Here is a 21438-nt window from a genome sequence, read left to right as displayed (position 1 = left end):
TGATGTCGGACAGTTGAGGCAACCTTTTCGGTGACATTAAATGTACATTTTAATAGACAAAGGTATATTCCCTTATTTATAATAAACAAAATTGGTCCAAATCATCGGAGTTGAATGAAGAAGCTCTCTATGGAGAGTTGAGTCATCAGATCTAACAACAAACACCCTTTTATTACATCCATGATCCATGTTCGATCGCTTCAACTAACAACTGCACCTCTCTTATTACCAAACCTATTCCATCCAAAACCAAATTGAGATAACCGAACAGAACAGCAAATCAAATCTTAATATGTTTGAGGTAGATTTCATGTTTTGTATATCAGAAATACCTAAACAAACCTAAACCAAGCCAAACAAGAAAAACAAACCATCCATTCAAATTTCCTTCAAACATACCTTTGGTTAAAAAACTAAACCCAAAGCGAGTACAAAGTGATCCCACCCTGATTGAACACCACGTTTACCAACCATTCTACTCTGTTCCTAAAGATGACCATCGTCCTCTGTTGTGTCTCGTTACAAGCCATGTAACAATACCTGTTCCAAAGACTCATCAGTGATGACAGTACTCAATATGCTCGGATTTGGTGTTTTTCCCATTTGCTCAAATTCTCTTGATTCAATTGCTTGATTCATCGCACGTGGCCTCATCTAGAGAAGCAGCAAGGTACTCAGCAAGGCTCTGCTGATTACTGCTAGGATTGTGGGAAGCTTCTGATATCATTGGTTTCTTCGGTGCTATAGAATTGGGACGCCAGGCTTGACCTGTTGAGTTGCTGCTTGAAGCATCTGAGCAGCTCTTCCACAAGACTGGCTGAAGATACTTCCATGGATCCTCAGCCATGGAGTTGGAGTAAAATCGTTCTGCACCTTGTTCCATGGGTCTTCTTCCTCCACCTCGCCCATAGCTTGTGTTCATACCGCGTCCTCCTCTGCCTCTGCCTCTTCCTGAGTTAGGATATGTGTTTCCAGCCCAGTTAGAATTTTGCCGTCCGTAATGGGGAAATTGTGGAGGGTTATTGTTATAGTTGCCTCCTCGAGGACCTCGACCACCATATCTGTTATCCCCCATATCATGGTTTCCCTGAGGGAATGGATAAGGGCGAGGTACCCATTGAGGTGGACCTAAATGGTTAACAGGTGGTGGAGGCCTAAAGTTGTTGTTATTCCAAGGGGCGGGTGGACCTCTGTACGAGGGTGCCATCCCTCTTGGTTCGGTATGCAGATTATCACCACCGTAATGAGCTTCTTGAAAACCGCCATGATTGGGATGTGCCTGATAGTCATTCCCCACCAATCCTGTTAACAATTATAGTGCAGGGATCAGAACTGGATTATTATTGTTCGTTCCAAGACAGAGAACAAAAAGACATATGAGTACTGATGTGAAGTGATTATAGTACTGTCAATTCCTAGAAAGTGAAACATAGGGATATTTTAAATTAAGCTACTGACGCTGATAAGCTCGGAGCCTGATTCTTGATGAACACTGACAATTTTTTTCTTTCACTGATCTTGAATTGTCGGTTACTATCAAGAACATACTAAACTCTAACAAACAAAAAAATACTGTGGATTTGTTAAAGAGATCACCTAACTCTTCCACAGAATTTCTCTCACCTAACTCTTCCACAGAATGTTTCTGGATTTGTTCAATCCTATGCTAATACATACCAAGGATCAAGTAACATGCTAACACACAGTTAGTTAAGCTGATGTGGAACCAAGTAATCTTCTCTGTGAAGGCTTATCAGTGGACTACTTTCTATGGCCTCCTCACAGGAATATAGACAAAGTAAAAACTAAGACAGAAGCATTAACTATCAAGAGTATCACAAACAGAAACAAGCTGACAACATAGAGAAAGCAAGCACCTGGAGCAGACGGTGGAAACTGCGGTACCGGAGGGCTCATTTGATGACTAGGAGATGAGATGTACTGTTGCTTAGGGCTCTTGTTTCTCTTGAAACTAGAATAAGCTGCCATCGGGTCGGTGTAATAATCAAACCTTGGCTTATCATACGATTCCTGCTGATGTATGGATGCTTCAGCCAAGGGATTTGAGAGGTGACTTGTGTTCATAGAGGTTCCAAGCTCTGTAGAACCATCATTCTCTGCAGCAGCAGCAGCAGCAGCTTCCATCCGCATTGCTTTTAGCATTTCTTTTCTTTTCTCTGAATCTTCCATTACTGCTCAGCTTCAAAGCTAATCAACTACAAAAATATAAACTTTTTTTCGAAATTATCAATCGAATCGCACCAAAAGAGCTAAGATCTCCACGCGAGAACAATCTAACTAACCCTAAACCCCCAAATTATCCCAAACTCTGTACGGATACTCAAATTGGAAAAGCGAAATTGAGAGGATGCTAACCTTGGTTTACTCAACTTCTTCACTTCCTGGTCGCCAGAGGTAGAGGATGAATGACAAGTGAAAACCCAGAACACGATGATGACGACGACGAAGCCTCCACAAATAAATATAAAACCCGGTTCGTGTTCGACCGTGTTTTTCCAATTAAAACCGGTTTACGGCGATTAGAATCATAAACCAAAATACGATAATCACGAAGGGTGACAATTAAAACGAGACTTCCAAAAACCCGGTTCGTTTTCGACCGTGCTTTTCAATTAAAACCGGTTTACGGCGATTAGAATCACAAACCAGACTCTCTCTCTCTCTCGAATCTCGTTGCTACGTGACTCTAGCAGGTGATCTCTCTAGTCTTCTCCTTTTCTGCATCTCTGTTGATCTCTAGAGTTCGATCACGCTCTTCTCTGGATCGAATCTTTATCTAAGCTTTCTAGTTGTATTCCGAATCTCTGATCAGATCAAAAGTTTGAATCCCACACTCTCGCCTACCTCACATTCGTCTCTTATCATCGGAGAAACATGCACGGCCGTCCAAGGAAGGCTTACAAGCCAGAAGAGGAAGCAGCCTCCGCTGCTAAAGCCGCTAAGCTCCGGGGTCTCCAGTCTCAGTTCATGGCCAATCACCATAACAAAATGTACAAACTTTCTCTTTTAATTTCTCACTGATCGGATTAGTTACTCTTCGTTTAATAATCATCTGTTTCTTGCTGGATGTTCTGGGGTTTCTAGTTATACCAAGGAAGCTGTTGACTTGAGCACGAAGCTCTTAGAGATCAACCCTGAGGCGTACACCGCGTGGAACTACCGGAAGCTAGCCGTGGAGGATAAGCTTTCAAGAATCGAATCTGATCCAGACTTGGTCAAGACTATTCTTGATGAAGAACTTAGAGTGGTGAGTTTTCCTGCTCACAAGTTGTACACTTTTGTGTATTAAAACACACACCTATTGATCTTAGATTGACTTCTTTTAGCTTGTATGAATCGCTATTGGTTTGATACTTACTCACGGAAATCAATTCAGTATGATAAGAATACATATGTATTTGTGATTTCTAATTCATTATTGATAGATCCTTTGTACTTACTATGTATTCCGAGATTTAAAGTTTATGTCTCTTGTTCTGAACTGTTAGATTAGTTGCTTACACTTTGAAAACTGGTATCCGTACATGCAAGATTTTCTCTTTATGAAAGTAGTTGCTCTTTGATTACTGTGAGTTCTGTTGTAAATACAGGTGGAAAGTGCTTTGAAGCAGAACTTCAAGTCTTATGGTGCTTGGCATCATCGGAAGTGGGTTTTGAGTAAAGGGCATTCCTCCGTAGGGAATGAATTGCGGCTTTTGGATCAATTCCAGAAGCTGGATACAAGGAACTTTCATGCTTGGAACTATCGCAGGTGACAATTAGGGAGATGCGACATTCTTTGTAAGTATGTCATGTCCATGAAACTTTGCATATTCATGTGTTTGTTCCTTTACCAGGTTTGTTGTGGAGCTAACCAAAAGGTCAGAACAGGATGAGTTGGAGTATACAGACGATATGATTGGTTCCGATTTCAGCAACTATTCTGCTTGGCATAATCGTAGGTATGCATATTGTCTAGTAAAATATCTGATTTAAGTAACTATGCTGATTTACATGTTCAAGTTCTCTTTCTTTTTGTATTTAAAGAAACGGATAACATTTGTGGACTAAATTGATGGTCGAACGACTTAGATAAAAGGGACTAACAGAACAAAAATGAAGTTCATCCATGAAGAAATTCAATTTGATCATGAACTATAGGGAGCCAATTTGCTCATGAACTATATGAAACTTCCTTCAGTGGAACAATTATTTCTGTCTGGTTTACATGGTCTCTTTAATATTTGGTTGATATAACCACTACAATAATTGAATATTTACGAAAGCCAAGGATTAATTACAAATTCACACTATAGCTCCTCGATTCAGTCAACATCACAAAAGGAGTTTCTCTGCACATCAGCATATTTGCATGTCTAGCTAATAGTAAATCTTTTTGATTGTTTGATATTCTGCAGTGTACTTCTTTCAAGTTTGCTTGCAAGAAAGGCTGACGGTTTCTTACCAAATAAAAAGATTCCTGATGAATATAAACTTGTACAAAATGCTATTTTCACGGACGAAGATGACCAAAGTGGGTGGTTTTATCATCTTTGGCTTCTTGATCAAACTGTTAATGTGGAGACTCCTCTTCTCACTTCCTCATGGCCTTCGCATGGTTCCCGTATCAGTCTCTATGCTGGGTGCTCAAATGGCTCTTTTTCTAAGCTCACTACTTTTGGTTCTGAGTCGGGTTCTTTTCCACTCGTTCTATACTTTGATCAAGCTGTTGGTGGAGTCAGTTCGTCTACTGTTACGATTGACTCTGAACTGAAAGGAAATGAGGACCTTGTTTGGGAACCAGTTTCGAAGAAAAACTCTCAGGTGTCTTGTGTATGGGTTGCTCGTCTTAAATATATAAGTTCAGAACCATGCTTTGGCAAGGAATACAAAGTGAAGGTCAGAGTTGGGAACTCTCCAGGAATTGTATCTTCCAGAGGATTTAACTTCAGCGCTTCTTATGAATTCGTCTTTACAGCGCATGTTCATGACACAGTCGAAGAGTCGTCGCAAGAAGGCATTGTTTCATGGACGGATGGTTTTGATATCTGGGATGCAGAGTCAAAGGATTTGAACGCTCTTGCTACGTTGGATCGATCAAACGCTCAGATGGATTCTAAATGGCGTCAGGAAGCTATAGCGGAAGAGATTGACTTATTTCGTGAATTGCCTGACAGGTATCCTATTTTCTGTCTCGCTTTGATGGGAAAGAGAAACTTGAGTCTTGAACTTTGTGTTCTTTTTTTTATTTTTAGCAAAATTGGAAAGCTCACTCTGGCAAGGCTTTTGATGGCTAAAGCTATGATATCGGATGATGCTGTTAAGGGTGTTCACTATAACGAAATCCTCGAGCTGTATAAAGATCTAATGGCACTGGATTCTTCGCATTATCAGTACTACAAGGATGAGCACAGCGTAGCTTTACTCCGCAAGGTACTTAACTTCTTTTTAGCTGTGACCCACAAGTTGAGATTCTGCTCTAATGAATAGCTGTATTAAATGTTCCCCCATTCTCATGCACGGTTTATGGTTTGATTGTTTGTTTTAGATGTTTTTCGATCTGTTTCATCATACATACTACTCATAAAGTGAATGTTCATGCAGGTGACTTCAAGCACTGAAGACTTGTCAGGACACCTCTTTCGTTGCAGGAATATGAACAACTCTGTATGTCTACGGCTGAATAACTTATCGCTATCTCGGATAGCCTCTGTCGAGAAGTTGCTGTTTGTCCAAATGTTAGACCTCAGTCACAATGAGCTTCATTCAACTGAAGGTACGTTGCTAAATATGTCCACTGTTTTTCATGCTCATGTCCTCGTTTCATTTGTTGCATCTGTGATTAAATGGTGTGTATGTGCATCACAGGATTGGAGGCAATGCAACTTCTCTCTTGCCTAAATCTGAGTCGCAACAGAATCCGGAGTTTTTCAGCTCTGGACTCCCTAAGACATTTGAAACAGCTGAGAGTGTTGGATGTTTCACACAACCACATCGGTGAGCACTCCGTGGACACAACGAGGTACCTGTGCTCTTCACCGCTCTCTAATTCGGAGTGGCCTCAAGATGAAGTCGGTAGCCAGATGCCTAGTTTGGCTACCAAATACTGGGATGCGTATTTCGTTTTAAGAGATTTGAATCTCAAACAGTTAGATATAACAGGCAACGTAATCGCAGGGGACGAGTTCAGCTCTTTTGTTCTCCAAGTTGTGCCAAAGCTCGTATGGCTTGACGGCAAGAAACTTGAGATTTAGATCATAGGCCAAGGTTTTTTTGCTTTATTTATAGATCATCAAACTCCCCAAAGCAATTTGGATTCTCTTGATGGTGATTGTTGTTGTGATTTCTTTCTCATCAATCTTGTTATATGACCTTTTATAATGACTATGCATCCTCTGAACCGACTCCAAACTAATTTTTTTTTTTGGTTCATTACACACCAAGTAAACACAATAATAACCTTTAAAGAACCATATAAAACTGTATGTTTGTTTCAGGATACTCTTTTCTCTGTTTCCTTTTGTTACCAATAAATTTTCAATTCAACATAAACTTTTGGTAACATACAACTTACAAAGATTGCAAACTACAACAAGTGCAAGTATCATGCAACCATCTCCAACCGCAAGAAACCAAATCTCATAATCTTATTCATTGTCTCGCATGTTATGCTCAAAGTCAATACTTAAAACTATACAAGCCAAAAACAAATTAAGAAACCTTCCATTCTTCCAGGTAAGGCCTTGTCTCATTGATTTTTTTTTCTCTATCTTAAAGTCAAATTCAGGAGCTAATCAACGCATCTCGCACCTAATTGTTTATGTTAGTACCTTAAAAGCTTATATATCTTTAAGCTATAGAATGGAGTGGTTTAAGTTGAATTTACCCCTTTGTCTCCACCCATTTGGATCAGCTGCACTGGAGACTTTAGTAGCTTCTTCAGTGTGTCCACTATGCCACCAAATGCTGGCCGCTGAGCCGGCTCATCTGCCCAGCAAGCTTCCATTAGAGATACCAAAACAGGAGATGTATTGGGAGGGATTATAAGCCTCCTGTTTTGGAATGCTACAGCTCCAACCACCTGATCAGCATACCAAGACTCAAATTTAGAACTCTAATACTAATGAACAACATATGTGAAGAGGGAGAGGTGTTGGTTACCTGAGCAGGACTGAGTCCATTCCAGGGCTGTTGCAAAGTAATCAACTCCCATAGGACAACTCCGAAACTGTAAACATCTGATTTCTCATTTGTCGGCTCTCCTCTAAGAAACTCTGGAGCCATCCACTCAGGCTGTTAAGACAAACCAAAGAGAAGAAGTTTCACATGTATAAGAACATTTTTTACCACTTCCACGTACTGGAGTAATTATATCTTAAAGAGATCTTACTGTTCCTGCAACAGACTTTGATGGTATGAAAGTATTTGCCTTGAATCTTGACAGTCCAAAATCGCAAACCTTCACTGTCCAGTTCTTATCAACCAATAAATTTGGAGATTTCAAGTCCCAATGCACTACAGGAGGATTAAGACAGTGTAGGTAGTTGAGCCCCTTTGCCTGTTCCAGTAAAACACACAGATTCAGTTTCAAATTTAACTCAGAAAGACAGATTAGAAGATCAAAAAACAAAAACTGAAAAAATCACAAACCACATCCAACGCCATACGTAGCCTCCTCCTATGATCTAGCAACTCCCCAGATGCTGGCCTATGGATGAGCCGAAAAAGACTGCCCCTATCTCAAAAGAACAAGATAAAAAAAAAACATAAGCAACTCGGTAATGCAGACGTTTAAGATGAAAACAAACATCATGATGCAATGAGCTTTTACCTTGGCAAATATTCTGTTACTATAGACAAACGAGTTCGGTCCGTGACAGCACCCATGAATAGAACAACATTTGGGTGACGCACACGTTTCATTATTGCAACCTTCACATGATTGAGAGTTTCAGAGTTGTTTCAAAGTTATTACATGGGAGTTAGCTATTCAAAAGAGATGCTTATTTACATACCTCTCTGAGAAACTCTCTGAACTGGTCATCATGGAAGTCTTGGATTGATAAGATTTTGACAGCGACATCCTTAAACAAGAAACAAGAACTTGGTTAGCTTCTTGCGCAGAAAAATCTTATTTCAAATGAAGTGAGAGTTAAAGCATTTAAATAGTGAAACCTACTGATCCATGCCACTCAGCACGATGAACAGTTCCAAATGAACCAGCACCCACACGCTCTTTGATATGCAACTCATCCCATGAGATCTCAAGCCAATCAGATGCTAAAGAAGGCTCAATACTCAAGAACGGTGAGATAGCATCAACAGGTAACCTGACTTTCTTATCTTTCCGAGTCTCAGCTTCAGGTATCTCTTGTTCAACTGGTAGGTCTCCATTTACTTGCTTGATACCACTGTTTACAACTGGATCTTCTAATAGAGAGGTCTCCTCTTTGCAAGTTTCTTGTGAGGCAGTCTTGTCTTCACTTAGTTTTGGTATATCAAGTGGTAGAGCAGCTCGAACAAAAGATTCGGTTGAAACCGTTGAAGATGCTTTAGTGAAGCAAACTTGCTCAACATGAGCACAACATATTGTCTCTGCAATGTTGGGTAACTCAGTGTCTTTGTGTACATGGCCTTGAATGCTTTCAGAAAGAGTGCATGAAGGCTTTGACTCAGTGTGACAAGGAGACGTGCTACGCACGAGAGGCCTTGAAACTTCTGTAAGATGACTCATCCGAAGAGGTGAAGGAATCTGAGAGTGTGTTCCACCGTTGATAGTAGAGTCTGGATCATGGACGTTTCCTGGTTTTCCGATAAGGTCAACAACATATTCCCTGTAGAGAAAAGATATTAAACCACGCAAAAAAAAAAAAAATGAAACACAATCTCAAAAAGAAACTAAAATACTCCAAAGCTAGGTACTACTAGTAAGCACAGAATCAAGGACATACACAAGTAGACCCCTGGAGAGCAGAGACCCAATCTGTTAGTAAAACATAAAGAGACCATAAGTGTTTTAAGCAGAAGCAGGCTAAAAACTTCCTAAACCCAAAACTAAAAATAGGCATGAGAAAGTGTTTTGCTAACAGCCAGTGGGGAGGGTGTTTAAAAGCTTTTGAGCACTATCAAACCTTGAAAGCTTCTTTTCATCGTCGATCTTGACAAGGCAACAAGACTGGTGGTTCTCTTTACAGTACTTGCAACCTCTAGCTATCCGACATGGCAAACCAATGTAATCAGCCAGTTTCTGCATATTCATGATGAGTAAGTCAGCATCCAATACCATATACTTGTAACTAATAAAAGGAATAAATGGTGCGATGATAGGAGTAACTATCTATAGAATTTATCGGAATGGAATTAGCATTCCACTTATTCCATAACTTTTTTTTTTTACCGTGGAATGATTTTTCAAATGAATATTATTTTTTCCTAGCATGATATGAGATGGTATGGAGTGAAACAGATCCGTTTTTTTTTATCGGTGAACATTTTGAAGAATACAAACGCATTCACGAAGATTTTATTTCATGAAAATGCATTCAGTTGCATCCAAATAGTGTAGCAAGTCCATGTCTCACCTTAAATAAGATGGCACGGTGCCGACACAGCCCCATGGTTAGACTACCAATAGGAAGTATAATACATTTCCGAAACTCCTTCAGTCTATTGCTAACCAGTTTCCATCTCTTCTGGAGATCACCTTGCTCCATCTGAAAGTTCCCTCTATAAAAAACCTCCACTACCTCAGCACACACGCACACACATATATATATATATCAAGGAGAAGATAGCGAATAAGAAGAGAAAGTGTTACCCCATGTAAACAGCAACGAGTCTTCCAAGCTGCTCCACGAGTACTAACATGTTTTCAGAAGCACAGTAGAGCTCATGTGCCTTGTCTTCCATTTCTTTAAGACGAGAGTCTTCACGTCTGTCTATTAAAACAACTTCCATTGATGTATCGCTAGGCTCTGTCTCCTTAAGTAGCAGAAGAGATGGTAATTTTTTTCCTTCTTCAGAATCGTTACACATCAACCAAAGATATGGATCCATCCCTAGTATGCTGTAAAACCCATCTGCTATCTTGTCACTGTATGATAAACAACCACTTACCTGTAAAAAAAAAAACAAAAAATAATAATCACAATTTTTCCTAATTAAATTAAATCTCATCAAATGTTAAAAGGCATGTGAGTACATACCCAGAAACGGTAAGAGATAGTCTCTGTGCTCTGTATCTGAACAGAGTCACCACCAAGATTAGCTTGAGAACTTAGCCTCCTAGCAAGCGTGACCTGCAAGTAATAGCCTTCCTTTGACTTCTGCGCTAGGGTTTGCTCTTTGCTCTCGTCCCTAACCTCAGCTTCTCGCTCCTCCTCCTTTGCCACGGAGACACGTGTAGTGGTCGAGGTCTCTCTCGCTTCTGTCGGACTTGAGAAGCTTGAGAAGTTCCCGTCCACCGTCGTCCCGGAGAAGAAACTCCCGGCGAAGCTGCTCTCACTCGACATTCTTGGAAGAGAAACCTCCTTATCGAAGCTCCGGTCAATGTTCCGTTCGTTAATGTTCACCGTTCTTGCAGAAGAAGACGACGCAGCCGCCGCGACGATGGAATCCGGCGAATCAGAAGCCGACGACGGAAGCAGATGCTCTCTCTCCTCATCGCCTTCGCTGGATATAGAGATACGCGTGGGCCTCACGTGTCCCGTGGGCCTCACGTGTCCTGTGGTGGTAGAGGAGCGAGAGAGTTTGGCCTTCTTCTCCGCAAGCCACTCGTAGAAAGCCGCGAGATGCTGCTGCTGCTGCTTCTTCTCCGAGATACGATCATCAGAGAGACCGTTCAAGAGATCCGAAACTGCAGAGTTAGAAGAAGGGAACACAACCTCCTCCTTCTCCTTCTCCTTCTCCTTGTTCGGATCTCCGCCGCCTCCATTAGGTTTCTTACTTTCGAAACCAAAACTCTCCACAGACGGTGAAGACTTCTTGTCGTGATCAGTCTTGTGAGAAAACGGATCGAACCCGCGATCCGGAAACTGCCGGGGGAAGAAGTAAGTCGTGCGGTGAGGCATCTGAGAAACTTTTCAGACAAGAAAAGTCTTGAAATCGGAGGTTTTGGTGTGGACAAAGGAGATGTGTTTGGTCGGATCAAGAAGCGTTTGAGATTGCACGAGGATAGGAAGGGAGAAGAAGAAAAGTAAAGAAGCAAATGGGGAATAAAATATTTGAATTATAGAAAAAAATCAAAAAAATGGGACAATTTTAAAAGTCTTTAAAATGAGAGAGGGAAGGAAGGAGGGAGAAACTTTATGTGACGAGCTTACACGTATAGTTTTCATCCAATATGATGATGACACGTGGATTTGTGATCTTACTCATGCATTGCTTGGTTCATGAGCGCAGTTTTGTTACTTTATGAGGTAAGGAGAGTATGGGATCACTTTCTTTTTATTGTCAAAGGTAAGGATGACTCACGCGAGTCACGAGTTAACGACAAGACGACACTGTAACATAAATCAAGTAAAAATCAATAACATAAAGTAATATATATTAAAAGAAAAAAACAATAACCAGCAAGATTGCAATATTAAATATCTCAAAATTTTTTAAAACAATTATATTAAAATAAATAGATGTTCAAATATTTGACCTATATCTCAACTCATTCATTTAAAAGTAGTTGGTTTATTAATTATTGTGACATACTTGAAAATCCCTTCAAAGAAATTGCTCTAACATAAAATGTAATAATAATGAGTAAAGTTATCTTATCTATTAAAACAAAAGTTATGATTTTTTTAATGTGTGATATTTTATTTTGAACCAATTTTTTTAAAAAAATATCACACTTAATTATCATATCATTCATTTTTATAATAAATATAATTATAAATATGTTTTATTAATATCTTAACAAAATCAACAATATACTATCTTTAACGAGAAATTCAATTTTTTTACTATTAATATATGTTAAATTCAAAAATATTTATTCATGACCAATCAATTATATATAATTAAATATACCAAATGATCTATAAAAAAATATTTTAACCGATTAATCTAGTAATTATTAACAATATTATTAATTATTTTTAGGCCATTAATTATTTTGTAAGTCATATCATTAACAAAAAAATAATTCATATGTTATGCAATCATAATTTACAATTCTATCAATTCAATTTGAAAAAACATTTACGCGGTGCGTAAATCAAAATCTAATTATATTGTTTAAAATAAAATTAATTCGAATATAACGAAACTGCATTCCATCAAAAGTAAATTTAAACCACATCAAATCATATTTTATTTTCCGTCTTAACTGAAAAGAAAATCGAAAACATAAATAAAGTAAAAGCGTTAATACTACTATTCACTTCTACTAAGAAAGAAACATAAACCAACGTGTTCTTGCGGATCAATCTTTGAGTTCTTGTTTTTTTCTTTAGTTTCGGATTTTTTGTAACTGATTATTAATTACGGACAAGTTGTATACAGTTATCAAGAAATGTAATATATTCAGAAAATCATATCTATTTGTCTCTTCGCTAAGGCGAAAAAACGTATTGGCTTTTACACATACAAAATAACCAAAAGAAATAGATATATCTGAAAATGTAACATAAGACTTGTGATTTAACTTGCTTTTATCTCTAAGAGATATTTTTCGGTGGTATTGGTATGTGATGTGAAGGCTTTTTCTGAATCTCTTTTGAACCGTAGAGAACGATTTCAATACGAGAATGTATATTATTTGTGTTCGAGTCTACACAACAATATTTTTTGACGATTACTAAAAAAAACTTCAAACATGTTCGGAACAACCATTTTCTATTAGATCGAAAATGTAACTTGTAAAACGCTAGCACAACAAAAAGTAATCCCCACAATAATAGCTAGAGACAGGGTTGGGTTGATATCACAAGAGTGTTTATCTGTTTCGTTACCTTTAGCCTTAGATTTGGTGAAGCCATCAGAATTAACTCGTGACTCATACACTAGTTTCAGTTGAACAAATTGTATCTAGACCATTTGTTTAATACATGAATGGACCTCTTTCATACTGTCGAAGATAAACCATTACTTTATTCGATTACTTTTAAATTGTTAAATTTAACAAACCAAAAGACATAAACTAGAGGAAATATATATCAATTTGGGAAAAAAAAAAAAAAAAAGAGGGCAACGAGCTCGTCACGAGGGTCGATTTACTTTAAAGAGACACCTTGTAAAGGCCTTGGCCCGATGAACCCTATCAAATACTTTAACTCAAACCTTTTCGTTCAAAAAGTTCTTATTAAAACCCAAACTGTCTTACATAAAACCGAACTCAACTAAAAACTGAATGTCGAATAAAACTTAGGAAGAAATGGCGGAAAGAAAAGAATCCAAATGAAAGACTCGAGAAAACACTTGCACCATACGGACATCTACTCCCGCTCCCTCTCGGCCATACCTGTAAAAAGAGGGGTGAGTACACAATACTCAGTGAGGGCAGGTTCTAGGAACCCACGAACTCAGCTCAGGAAGAGCAAACAATCACAAGTCATGAGCTAATAAGATCTATCACACAGAATCCCATACTACCCGACATGAACTAAAGACCCTACAATGCATATCCTTTTCATCTTTTCCTCTTTTCCTCTTTTCCTCTTTTCCTCTTTTCCTCTTTTCCTCAGTGGGTAGCCCCCCACTAGGCTTCTACCCCATATTCATGTGGATTCGCCACATCTCCTATGGGTGCTTCCATATTCATGTGGATTCGCCACATCTCCTATGGATACCTAGCGTGGACTACTTACCCCACCTACAAACCTTAGACTCTCTATATGATCCCTTATTCGTACTTATTCTTACATCTTTCACTTATCATTCACAACACGTCTCATCATCTTATCATCATTTCTTGACCACCCTAACATGCCTATGTTCTTATCACTTCAACATGTACTACCGTCTAAACAAGATCAATCACATAACATATCACACATACACACAAGATCTAGATCTGATTAACAAAGGACTAAGTCCCATTGATTACTCAACATGAGACAAGTTCACAGCAAGTCCTCACCTTAGCTTTTTGCAGAAGTAGGTCTAGATCTAGGTTTGGGAAACAGCCACTTCTCGAGATCTGGTTAGAGAATTGGATTCACACAAGAGAGAGATGGGTTTAGGATCTGTCATTTCCAATGACTTAGAACTAGAGATCTTAGGTTTACCTTTAGGGTTCAGATCTCAGTTGCTTGCACGAAACTGAATCAAGGAGGCGACGGCTAGGGGCTCGGTCGCGGCGGCTAGGGCTTCGCGGGCGGCTGGCGGCTGGCTTCGCCGGTGGTGGGGCGGCGGCGGCTTGAGGCGGAGGCGGCGGCGGGGTTCTGCTCGGGCAGGGCTTCGCTTGCTGTCTCTCTTGTGGCTGAACCCTAGGGGAACTTCTCCTTTTATAAGCAGTGGGAGGGGTTATGTCTAGGGTTTCTTCTTCTTGGGCCTCCTGCATTTGAGTCCCCTTTTGGGCCGGGCCCGGGATGTTACAATTCTCCCCCACTAGAAAAGGATTCGTCCCTGAATTCTGGACCTCCTCCTGGTCCCGCTCCGCGTTTCCAAGGATCTCGGGGTAGTTAGCCCTCAAGTGCGACTCATGTTCCCACACATCCTCGTGGATTCCATCCCTCTCCCATCGTACGAGAACCATCTTTTCCTTTCGTCCCTGGTTATTTACTTCCTTTTCCTCCATAATCTTTATGGGTTTGCTAACCAAGGTCAAGTTACGTTGCGCATCCTTAGGCGGGTGCGGCAAGATCAGCTCAGGCTCTCTTATGACCTTCCGTAGCACGGAGATGTGAAACACGTCATGGAAATCTGATAGTTCCGGCGGTAGTACCAGACGATACGCGACTGCACCGATCCTCTCCTTTATCACGTATGGACCCATGTACCTGGGTCTCAGCTTTTTCAACTTTCGGTTTGGGTCATTCCCTCGAAAAGTTCTCATTTTCAAGTACACCTCATCCCCTACCGCAAACTCTAGTCTCTTCCGGTGTTTGTCGGCGTAACTCTTCTGGCGGTCGTGAGCCGTTTTCAATCTGTCTCTGAGGAGTTCTACTTGCTTGATCGTTTCTCCAACTAGTTCGGGGGTCATATCTCGTTTCTCCCCCACTTCGGTCCAACATAAGGGGGTCCTACAGGGTCGCCCATACAATGCTTCGTACGGGGACATTTCGATGCTCGCATGGTAGCTGTTGTTATAAGAGAACTCCACCAACGGTAGATATTCGCTCCATTTACCCCCCCATTCCAAAACACTCGCCCTCAACATATCCTCGAGTGTCTGGATGGTCCTCTCGGACTGTCCATCCGTCTGTGGATGATACGCGGTGCTAAGGCGAACCTTGGTTCCCAATGCTCTTTGAAATGCCTGCCAGAAAGTTGAAGTAAACTTCGGATCCCGGTCAGATACTATGCTCACCGGTACCCCATGTAACTTCACTATGACGTTCAGATACTCGCGTGCTAAGTCCTCCGTCTTATCGGTGGTTCGTATAGGTAGAAAATGAGCCGTCTTTGTCAGGCGGTCTACTATCACCCATATAGCGTCCTTGTTTTTCGTGGTCCGTGGTAGCCCTGTGACGAAATCCATTGTCACCATATCCCATTTCCATTGTGGTAAGGGTAACTCCTGCAACAGTCCGCGTGGAACTCCGCGCTCCGCCTTAACCAGCTGACAGGTCTGACACCGGGCTATCCACAAAGCGACATCTCTCTTCATTCCTTCCCAGTGGTAGTACCGCTTCAGATCTTGGTACATTTTTGTCCGTCCCGGGTGAATTGCGAATCGTGATTGATGAGCTTGTGCCAGTAGTTCGTCCCTCAAGTTCCCTCCCTGTGGTACGCACACTCGGCCTTTAAACAGGATGGTACCATTCCCAGCCGTACGGTACCCGCTCACCTCCTTGTCGACCATCTTTTGGAGTGTGGAGTCCGTTTCCTGGGCCTTACTGATTCGACTCAGCAGGTCGGCTTGTTCCACAACCTCTAACCCGGCGCCCTCTTCGTTCACGGTCGTCGCACAGAGGTGCAGTTTTGATAAGGCTGTGGCAAGTTCCTGAGTTTCCCTTGCTCCGGAGATGTCTGATTTCCTTCGGCTTAAGGCATCTGCCACCAGGTTTGCCTTCCCGGGGTGATAATCGATGACCAGATCGTAATCTGCTAGTAGTTCCATCCACCTGCGCTGCCGTAGGTTCAGATCTCCTTGAGTGAACACATATTTCAAACTCTGGTGGTCCGTGAAAATTTGTACCTTCTCCCCATATAAGTACGATCTCCAGATTTTTAATGCAAATACCACTGCCGCTAGCTCTAAATCATGTGTCGGGTAATTAGACTCATGTTTCCGCAGTTGTCTGGACGCGTAGGCGATCACTTTTCCTTCCTGCATGAGTACGCACCCCACTCCGACCCCGGAGGCGTCGGTGTAGACCACAAATGGCACCCCTGGTCTAGGTAGGACCAGTACTGGGGCTCTAGTCAGCATGTCCTTTAGTTGTTTGAATCCCTCCTCGCACGCCTCTGTCCATTCGAACCTAACCTCCTTGCCTGTAAGGCGGGTGAGTGGCCTGGCTATTGTGGCGAACCCTAAAACATACTTGCGGTAGTATCCCGCCAACCCGAGGAAACTTCGTACTTCTGTTGCGTTACTTGGTGTTGGCCATTTCGTGATCGCGGTGATCTTCTCGGGGTCCACCGCTATCCCTGCTTCGGAGATCACATGACCCAGAAACCCAATCTTACGTTGCCAGAAACTACACTTGCTAAGCTTAGCATATAACCCATGCTCCCTTAACTTGTCCAGTACGATACCCAAATGGCGTCTGTGGTCCTCCCGGCTCTTGGAGTAAATTAAGATATCGTCGATGAAGACAATCACACACTGGTCCAGATAATCTCTGAAAATATCATTCATTAGCCCCATGAAAGCTGCCGGCGCGTTCGTCAGTCCAAAGGGCATTACTACGAATTCGTAGTGTCCGTACCGGGTACGAAAAGCTGTCTTCCTAACATCTTCTTCGTGAATAGGGATTTGGTGATAACCTGAAGCGAGGTCTATCTTCGAGAACCAAGTGGCTCCCTCCAGCTGGTCCATAAGTTCGTCTATACGGGGTAGGGGATACTTATTTTTAACGGTAACTTTGTTCAATCCCCGGTAGTCGATGCACAGTCGGAGGCTCCCATCCTTCTTCTTTACAAAGAGTACCGGCGCCCCCCAAGGCGAGCTACTCGGACGTATGAATCCCTTTTCCACTAGTTCTTCCAGTTGTTTCTTCAGTTCAGCCATCTCTGCAGGCGCCAAACGGTAGGGGGCCCTGGAAACCGGTGCGGTTCCGGGTTCTAGCTCAATCGTAAAAGCGTTATTTCGTTGAGGTGGGGGTCCGCGTAGTGGTTTGAACACATCGGCATACTCTGCTGCTACGGGGATACTCTCCAGATCTGGCGCTTCGGTCTCACCCACCATTTCAATAGTGGCTAAAAAGGCTTCTCCTCCTTTCCGGATTGCTTCTTCAGCATGGGCCATCGACACCACAGTTATTCCGGTCCTAGTTCTCATTCCTCTGTACACGATTTGCCTCCCATCAAGCGGGATCCTAACGCATGCCTTGGCACACTCAACCACGGCTCTGTGTTGTGCTAGCCAATCCATTCCCAAGATCACCTCGTAACGCCCCAGTTCTAACTCCAGCAGGTCTCCGGGTAAGTTCACACCTGCGAGGATCACCGGTACTTCTTCATATCTACCCCTCGTGGCCATTTTCTCTGTTCCTGCCGTCTCGACTCCCGTCACCATGGTGTTGAAGTTCCCCTTAAAGTCCCACTCACGCGTAAGTCTAGGGCTTACAAAACTGTGAGTTGCCCCGGTGTCGAAGAGAGTGAACGCTGTCACTCCTCCGACCGCGACAGACCCTACACAACACTAACGCTAAGCTACACGACTACTACAGTTCTTTTCATATAACATAATCGTATTGTTAAATCAAACGTACCCGCGATCGGTTCGGCTCCTTCGCGACCCTCGACGGCGTACGCTCTTGCCCCTGCGGCTTGCCCCCTCTGCTGTTGGGGTTGTGCCCCTTCCGCGTTTCCTCTTTGGAGTGTTGGGCACTCCCACGCCAGATGTCCCTCCTGGCCGCAGCGGTAACAGCGCCTGCGTTGGCCTTGTCTCTCCTTCGGGCAATCCCTCGCTATATGTCCGCGCTCGCCGCAGGTGAAGCATGCTCCCATCCTGCACTCCCCTGCATGGAATCGTCCACACCTCTCACATGCGGGCCTTAACGGAGCAGGCTCAGCCGCGGGTTGTGCATCCCGGGGCCGTTTGGTACCCCGGTTCTGGGAGTTCTGGTTCTGTTTTCGCTCTTCCTCGAGCCCTGATTCTTGTTCTGCGGCTTTCTCAATCAGCTCATGGACATCACGATAGTCCCTCACGTTGCAGCTATTCCTCAGTTCCACTCTCATACCTTTGAGGAAACGGCGGATTAAGTCGTGATCACTCAGGTAGTGACCCGCAAATCTCCGAAGTCGGTTGAACTCGTCCCCGTAGTCTCGTACATTCCTCGACCCTTGACGGATGTCCTGAAACTTGCTTTCCATCGCGTCCATGGCTTCTAAGGGAAAGTACTTCCCATTGAATGCCTCCAGGAAATCATCCCAGGTCAGTCGTATCCCGTGTGACCTTTCGACCACTTCGTCCCACCACACTAGTGCGTCGTCTTTAAGGTAGTGAGCAGCCAGGTCCCTACGGAACTCCGGTGGGCACCTTGCAGAAGCGAAGTTCCTCTCGAGTTGACGTCTCCAATTATCCGCGACAATCGCGTCGGCCTTTCCATTGAAAAACTCCGTCTGCATACTCTTCATGTGTCTCAGCATGTCCCAGTAGTTGGGTCCGGGGGCGTGCACCACCGCAGGCGCTGCCGGGGGTGGAGGCGGCGGTGGCGGATTCTGGGCCGCCCCGGGTGGTATGGGGTTGTCCCCCGCATCTGCGGCGGCTTCACCATTGGGCAGATGACCCCCATAGGCGTCGCGGTATCTTTGCAGTTCTGCCAGGAGCGCTGCATTCGCCACGTTCGGCATTTCCACTGGGTTCTCATTCTCAGGTGCGCCCCCTCTTCGGCTTTCTGCCTCGCTGGAGGCTTGAGACGCGGACCTGGTGACCCGTCGCGTCGCTCTCAGGTTGGCCGCAGCTGGCCTTGCAACTCTGGCATTCTTGGGAGGCATCCTGTTGACAAGTGAAGGAGTATTAGCCACGGTTCTACTCAAATTCTATTGTCCACCGAGTGAGCTAGGAGTTCCGTCCGAGTGGTGCATTTTTTTTTTTTTTTTTTTTTTTGAAACCCTTTTTGAAATACTTAGAAAGACGTTCGGAAGAAGTTCCTTTGAAACCCGGGTTTTCCTACTTCTACCCGACCCTTCCCTACCCACCCGGGACAGCACCGGGTGGGTTTAACCCGCTCTGATACCAATTGTAAAGGCCTTGGCCCGATGAACCCTATCAAATACTTTAACTCAAACCTTTTCGTTCAAAAAGCTCTTATTAAAACCCAAACTGTCTTACATAAAACCGAACTCAACTAAAAACTGAATGTCGAATAAAACTTAGGAAGAAATGGCGGAAAGAAAAGAATCCAAATGAAAGACTCGAGAAAACACTTGCACCATACGGACATCTACTCCCGCTCCCTCTCGGCCATACCTGTAAAAAGAGGGGTGAGTACACAATACTCAGTGAGGGCAGGTTCTAGGAACCCACGAACTCAGCTCAGGAAGAGCAAACAATCACAAGTCATGAGCTAATAAGATCTATCACACAGAATCCCATACTACCCGACATGAACTAAAGACCCTACAATGCATATCCTTTTCATCTTTTCCTCTTTTCCTCTTTTCCTCTTTTCCTCTTTTCCTCTTTTCCTCAGTGGGTAGCCCCCCACTAGGCTTCTACCCCATATTCATGTGGATTCGCCACATCTCCTATGGGTGCTTCCATATTCATGTGGATTCGCCACATCTCCTATGGATACCTAGCGTGGACTACTTACCCCACCTACAAACCTTAGACTCTCTATATGATCCCTTATTCGTACTTATTCTTACATCTTTCACTTATCATTCACAACACGTCTCATCATCTTATCATCATTTCTTGACCACCCTAACATGCCTATGTTCTTATCACTTCAACATGTACTACCGTCTAAACAAGATCAATCACATAACATATCACACATACACACAAGATCTAGATCTGATTAACAAAGGACTAAGTCCCATTGATTACTCAACATGAGACAAGTTCACAGCAAGTCCTCACCTTAGCTTTTTGCAGAAGTAGGTCTAGATCTAGGTTTGGGAAACAGCCACTTCTCGAGATCTGGTTAGAGAATTGGATTCACACAAGAGAGAGATGGGTTTAGGATCTGTCATTTCCAATGACTTAGAACTAGAGATCTTAGGTTTACCTTTAGGGTTCAGATCTCAGTTGCTTGCACGAAACTGAATCAAGGAGGCGACGGCTAGGGGCTCGGTCGCGGCGGCTAGGGCTTCGCGGGCGGCTGGCGGCTGGCTTCGCCGGTGGTGGGGCGGCGGCGGCTTGAGGCGGAGGCGGCGGCGGGGTTCTGCTCGGGCAGGGCTTCGCTTGCTGTCTCTCTTGTGGCTGAACCCTAGGGGAACTTCTCCTTTTATAAGCAGTGGGAGGGGTTATGTCTAGGGTTTCTTCTTCTTGGGCCTCCTGCATTTGAGTCCCCTTTTGGGCCGGGCCCGGGATGTTACACACCTTCTCGAATAATCTCATCATAAATCCGATGAATAAACTATTGCATAAACACTATATTATACTAATTTATATTGTTGAAAGAAGGATAAAGAGCACCATAGAAATGTGGTTGGACGGTTCTCTTTCTTCGATACACTTTTGTGTGATTTGAATATGTATTAATATGTCCAGATTATTGTTGTTAGTAGATAATCTAATTAATGGTCCCAAGCCGGGTATGTAACACACGTGGTTTGGTATATGGTGCATGCATGTGTACACGTATTCTCTATAGGGTTCAGATCGAAGATGCATAGTCGGATAGTCCCATTACTGCTCCTCAGAGCCGTGGTCCTTGCGTTGGTTTGGTGTTATCATACTTTCTATAAAACATTTTATAGAAGTAAACTCGATTTTATGCATACCCGGTTCTAACCCAATATCAATCAGTTTACATTAAATGGTTCTAACAGAATCAAATATACCAGGATTTGTATTTTGTTCAGATTTCATGGCCTTATAGCCTTTATCGGATTCAGTACCTGTCGTTATTTCCTCTTAAGACGAGAGGTCCACTTACCCAAAAACAACAAAGGAAAAGGTCCATGACAACCAGTTAGACAAGTGGTTTAGTCTCAATT

At 42.8% G+C, this 21438-nt stretch overlaps 3 protein-coding genes across 7 annotated transcripts; 1 reads left to right on the top strand and 2 right to left on the bottom strand.

Moving 5' to 3' along the window:
* Positions 1 to 13: 13 nt before the first annotated feature.
* LOC103862154 (protein SICKLE) lies at positions 14 to 2585 on the bottom strand. Of its 5 annotated transcripts, XR_004456659.1 has the most exons (4): positions 2377 to 2585; positions 1878 to 2216; positions 400 to 1302; positions 14 to 234 (listed from the first exon to the last, which is right to left on the bottom strand). XR_004456659.1 is itself a non-coding variant. In XM_009139861.3 (3 exons), the coding sequence occupies exons 2-3, from the start codon at positions 2188 to 2190 to the stop codon at positions 623 to 625; spliced, it is 993 nt and encodes a 330-aa protein (XP_009138109.1). In that variant the 5' UTR covers positions 2191 to 2216; positions 2377 to 2585; the 3' UTR covers positions 269 to 622. The 5 variants fall into 5 exon arrangements, 4 of the variants coding, with proteins under 4 accessions (XP_009138109.1, XP_009138113.1, XP_009138118.1 ...); XM_009139861.3 differs by lacking the exon at positions 14 to 234 and having other exon boundaries at positions 269 to 1302; XM_009139865.3 differs by lacking the exon at positions 14 to 234 and having other exon boundaries at positions 623 to 1302; positions 1878 to 2208; positions 2377 to 2484.
* Positions 2586 to 2635: 50 nt separating this feature from the next.
* Positions 2636 to 6415, top strand: LOC103862144 (geranylgeranyl transferase type-2 subunit alpha 1). Its single transcript, XM_009139853.3, has 9 exons — positions 2636 to 2714; positions 2834 to 3011; positions 3106 to 3268; positions 3612 to 3772; positions 3858 to 3962; positions 4419 to 5177; positions 5256 to 5433; positions 5605 to 5776; positions 5869 to 6415. The coding sequence occupies exons 2-9, from the start codon at positions 2896 to 2898 to the stop codon at positions 6252 to 6254; spliced, it is 2040 nt and encodes a 679-aa protein (XP_009138101.1). The 5' UTR covers positions 2636 to 2714; positions 2834 to 2895; the 3' UTR covers positions 6255 to 6415.
* Positions 6416 to 6523: 108 nt separating this feature from the next.
* Positions 6524 to 11294, bottom strand: LOC103862135 (serine/threonine-protein kinase CTR1). Its single transcript, XM_009139846.3, has 12 exons — positions 10206 to 11294; positions 9818 to 10116; positions 9582 to 9726; positions 9132 to 9247; positions 8180 to 8834; positions 8016 to 8084; positions 7832 to 7932; positions 7651 to 7735; positions 7391 to 7558; positions 7162 to 7293; positions 6887 to 7081; positions 6524 to 6810 (listed from the first exon to the last, which is right to left on the bottom strand). The coding sequence occupies exons 1-12, from the start codon at positions 11067 to 11069 to the stop codon at positions 6784 to 6786; spliced, it is 2856 nt and encodes a 951-aa protein (XP_009138094.1). The 5' UTR covers positions 11070 to 11294; the 3' UTR covers positions 6524 to 6783.
* Between the last annotated feature and the right edge of the window lie 10144 nt (positions 11295 to 21438).

This window comes from Brassica rapa, chromosome A01 (genome assembly GCF_000309985.2).
Source record: "Brassica rapa cultivar Chiifu-401-42 chromosome A01, CAAS_Brap_v3.01, whole genome shotgun sequence".
Classification (NCBI taxonomy): domain Eukaryota; kingdom Viridiplantae; phylum Streptophyta; class Magnoliopsida; order Brassicales; family Brassicaceae; genus Brassica; species Brassica rapa.
This window is presented reverse-complemented; position numbering and strand designations above follow the sequence as displayed.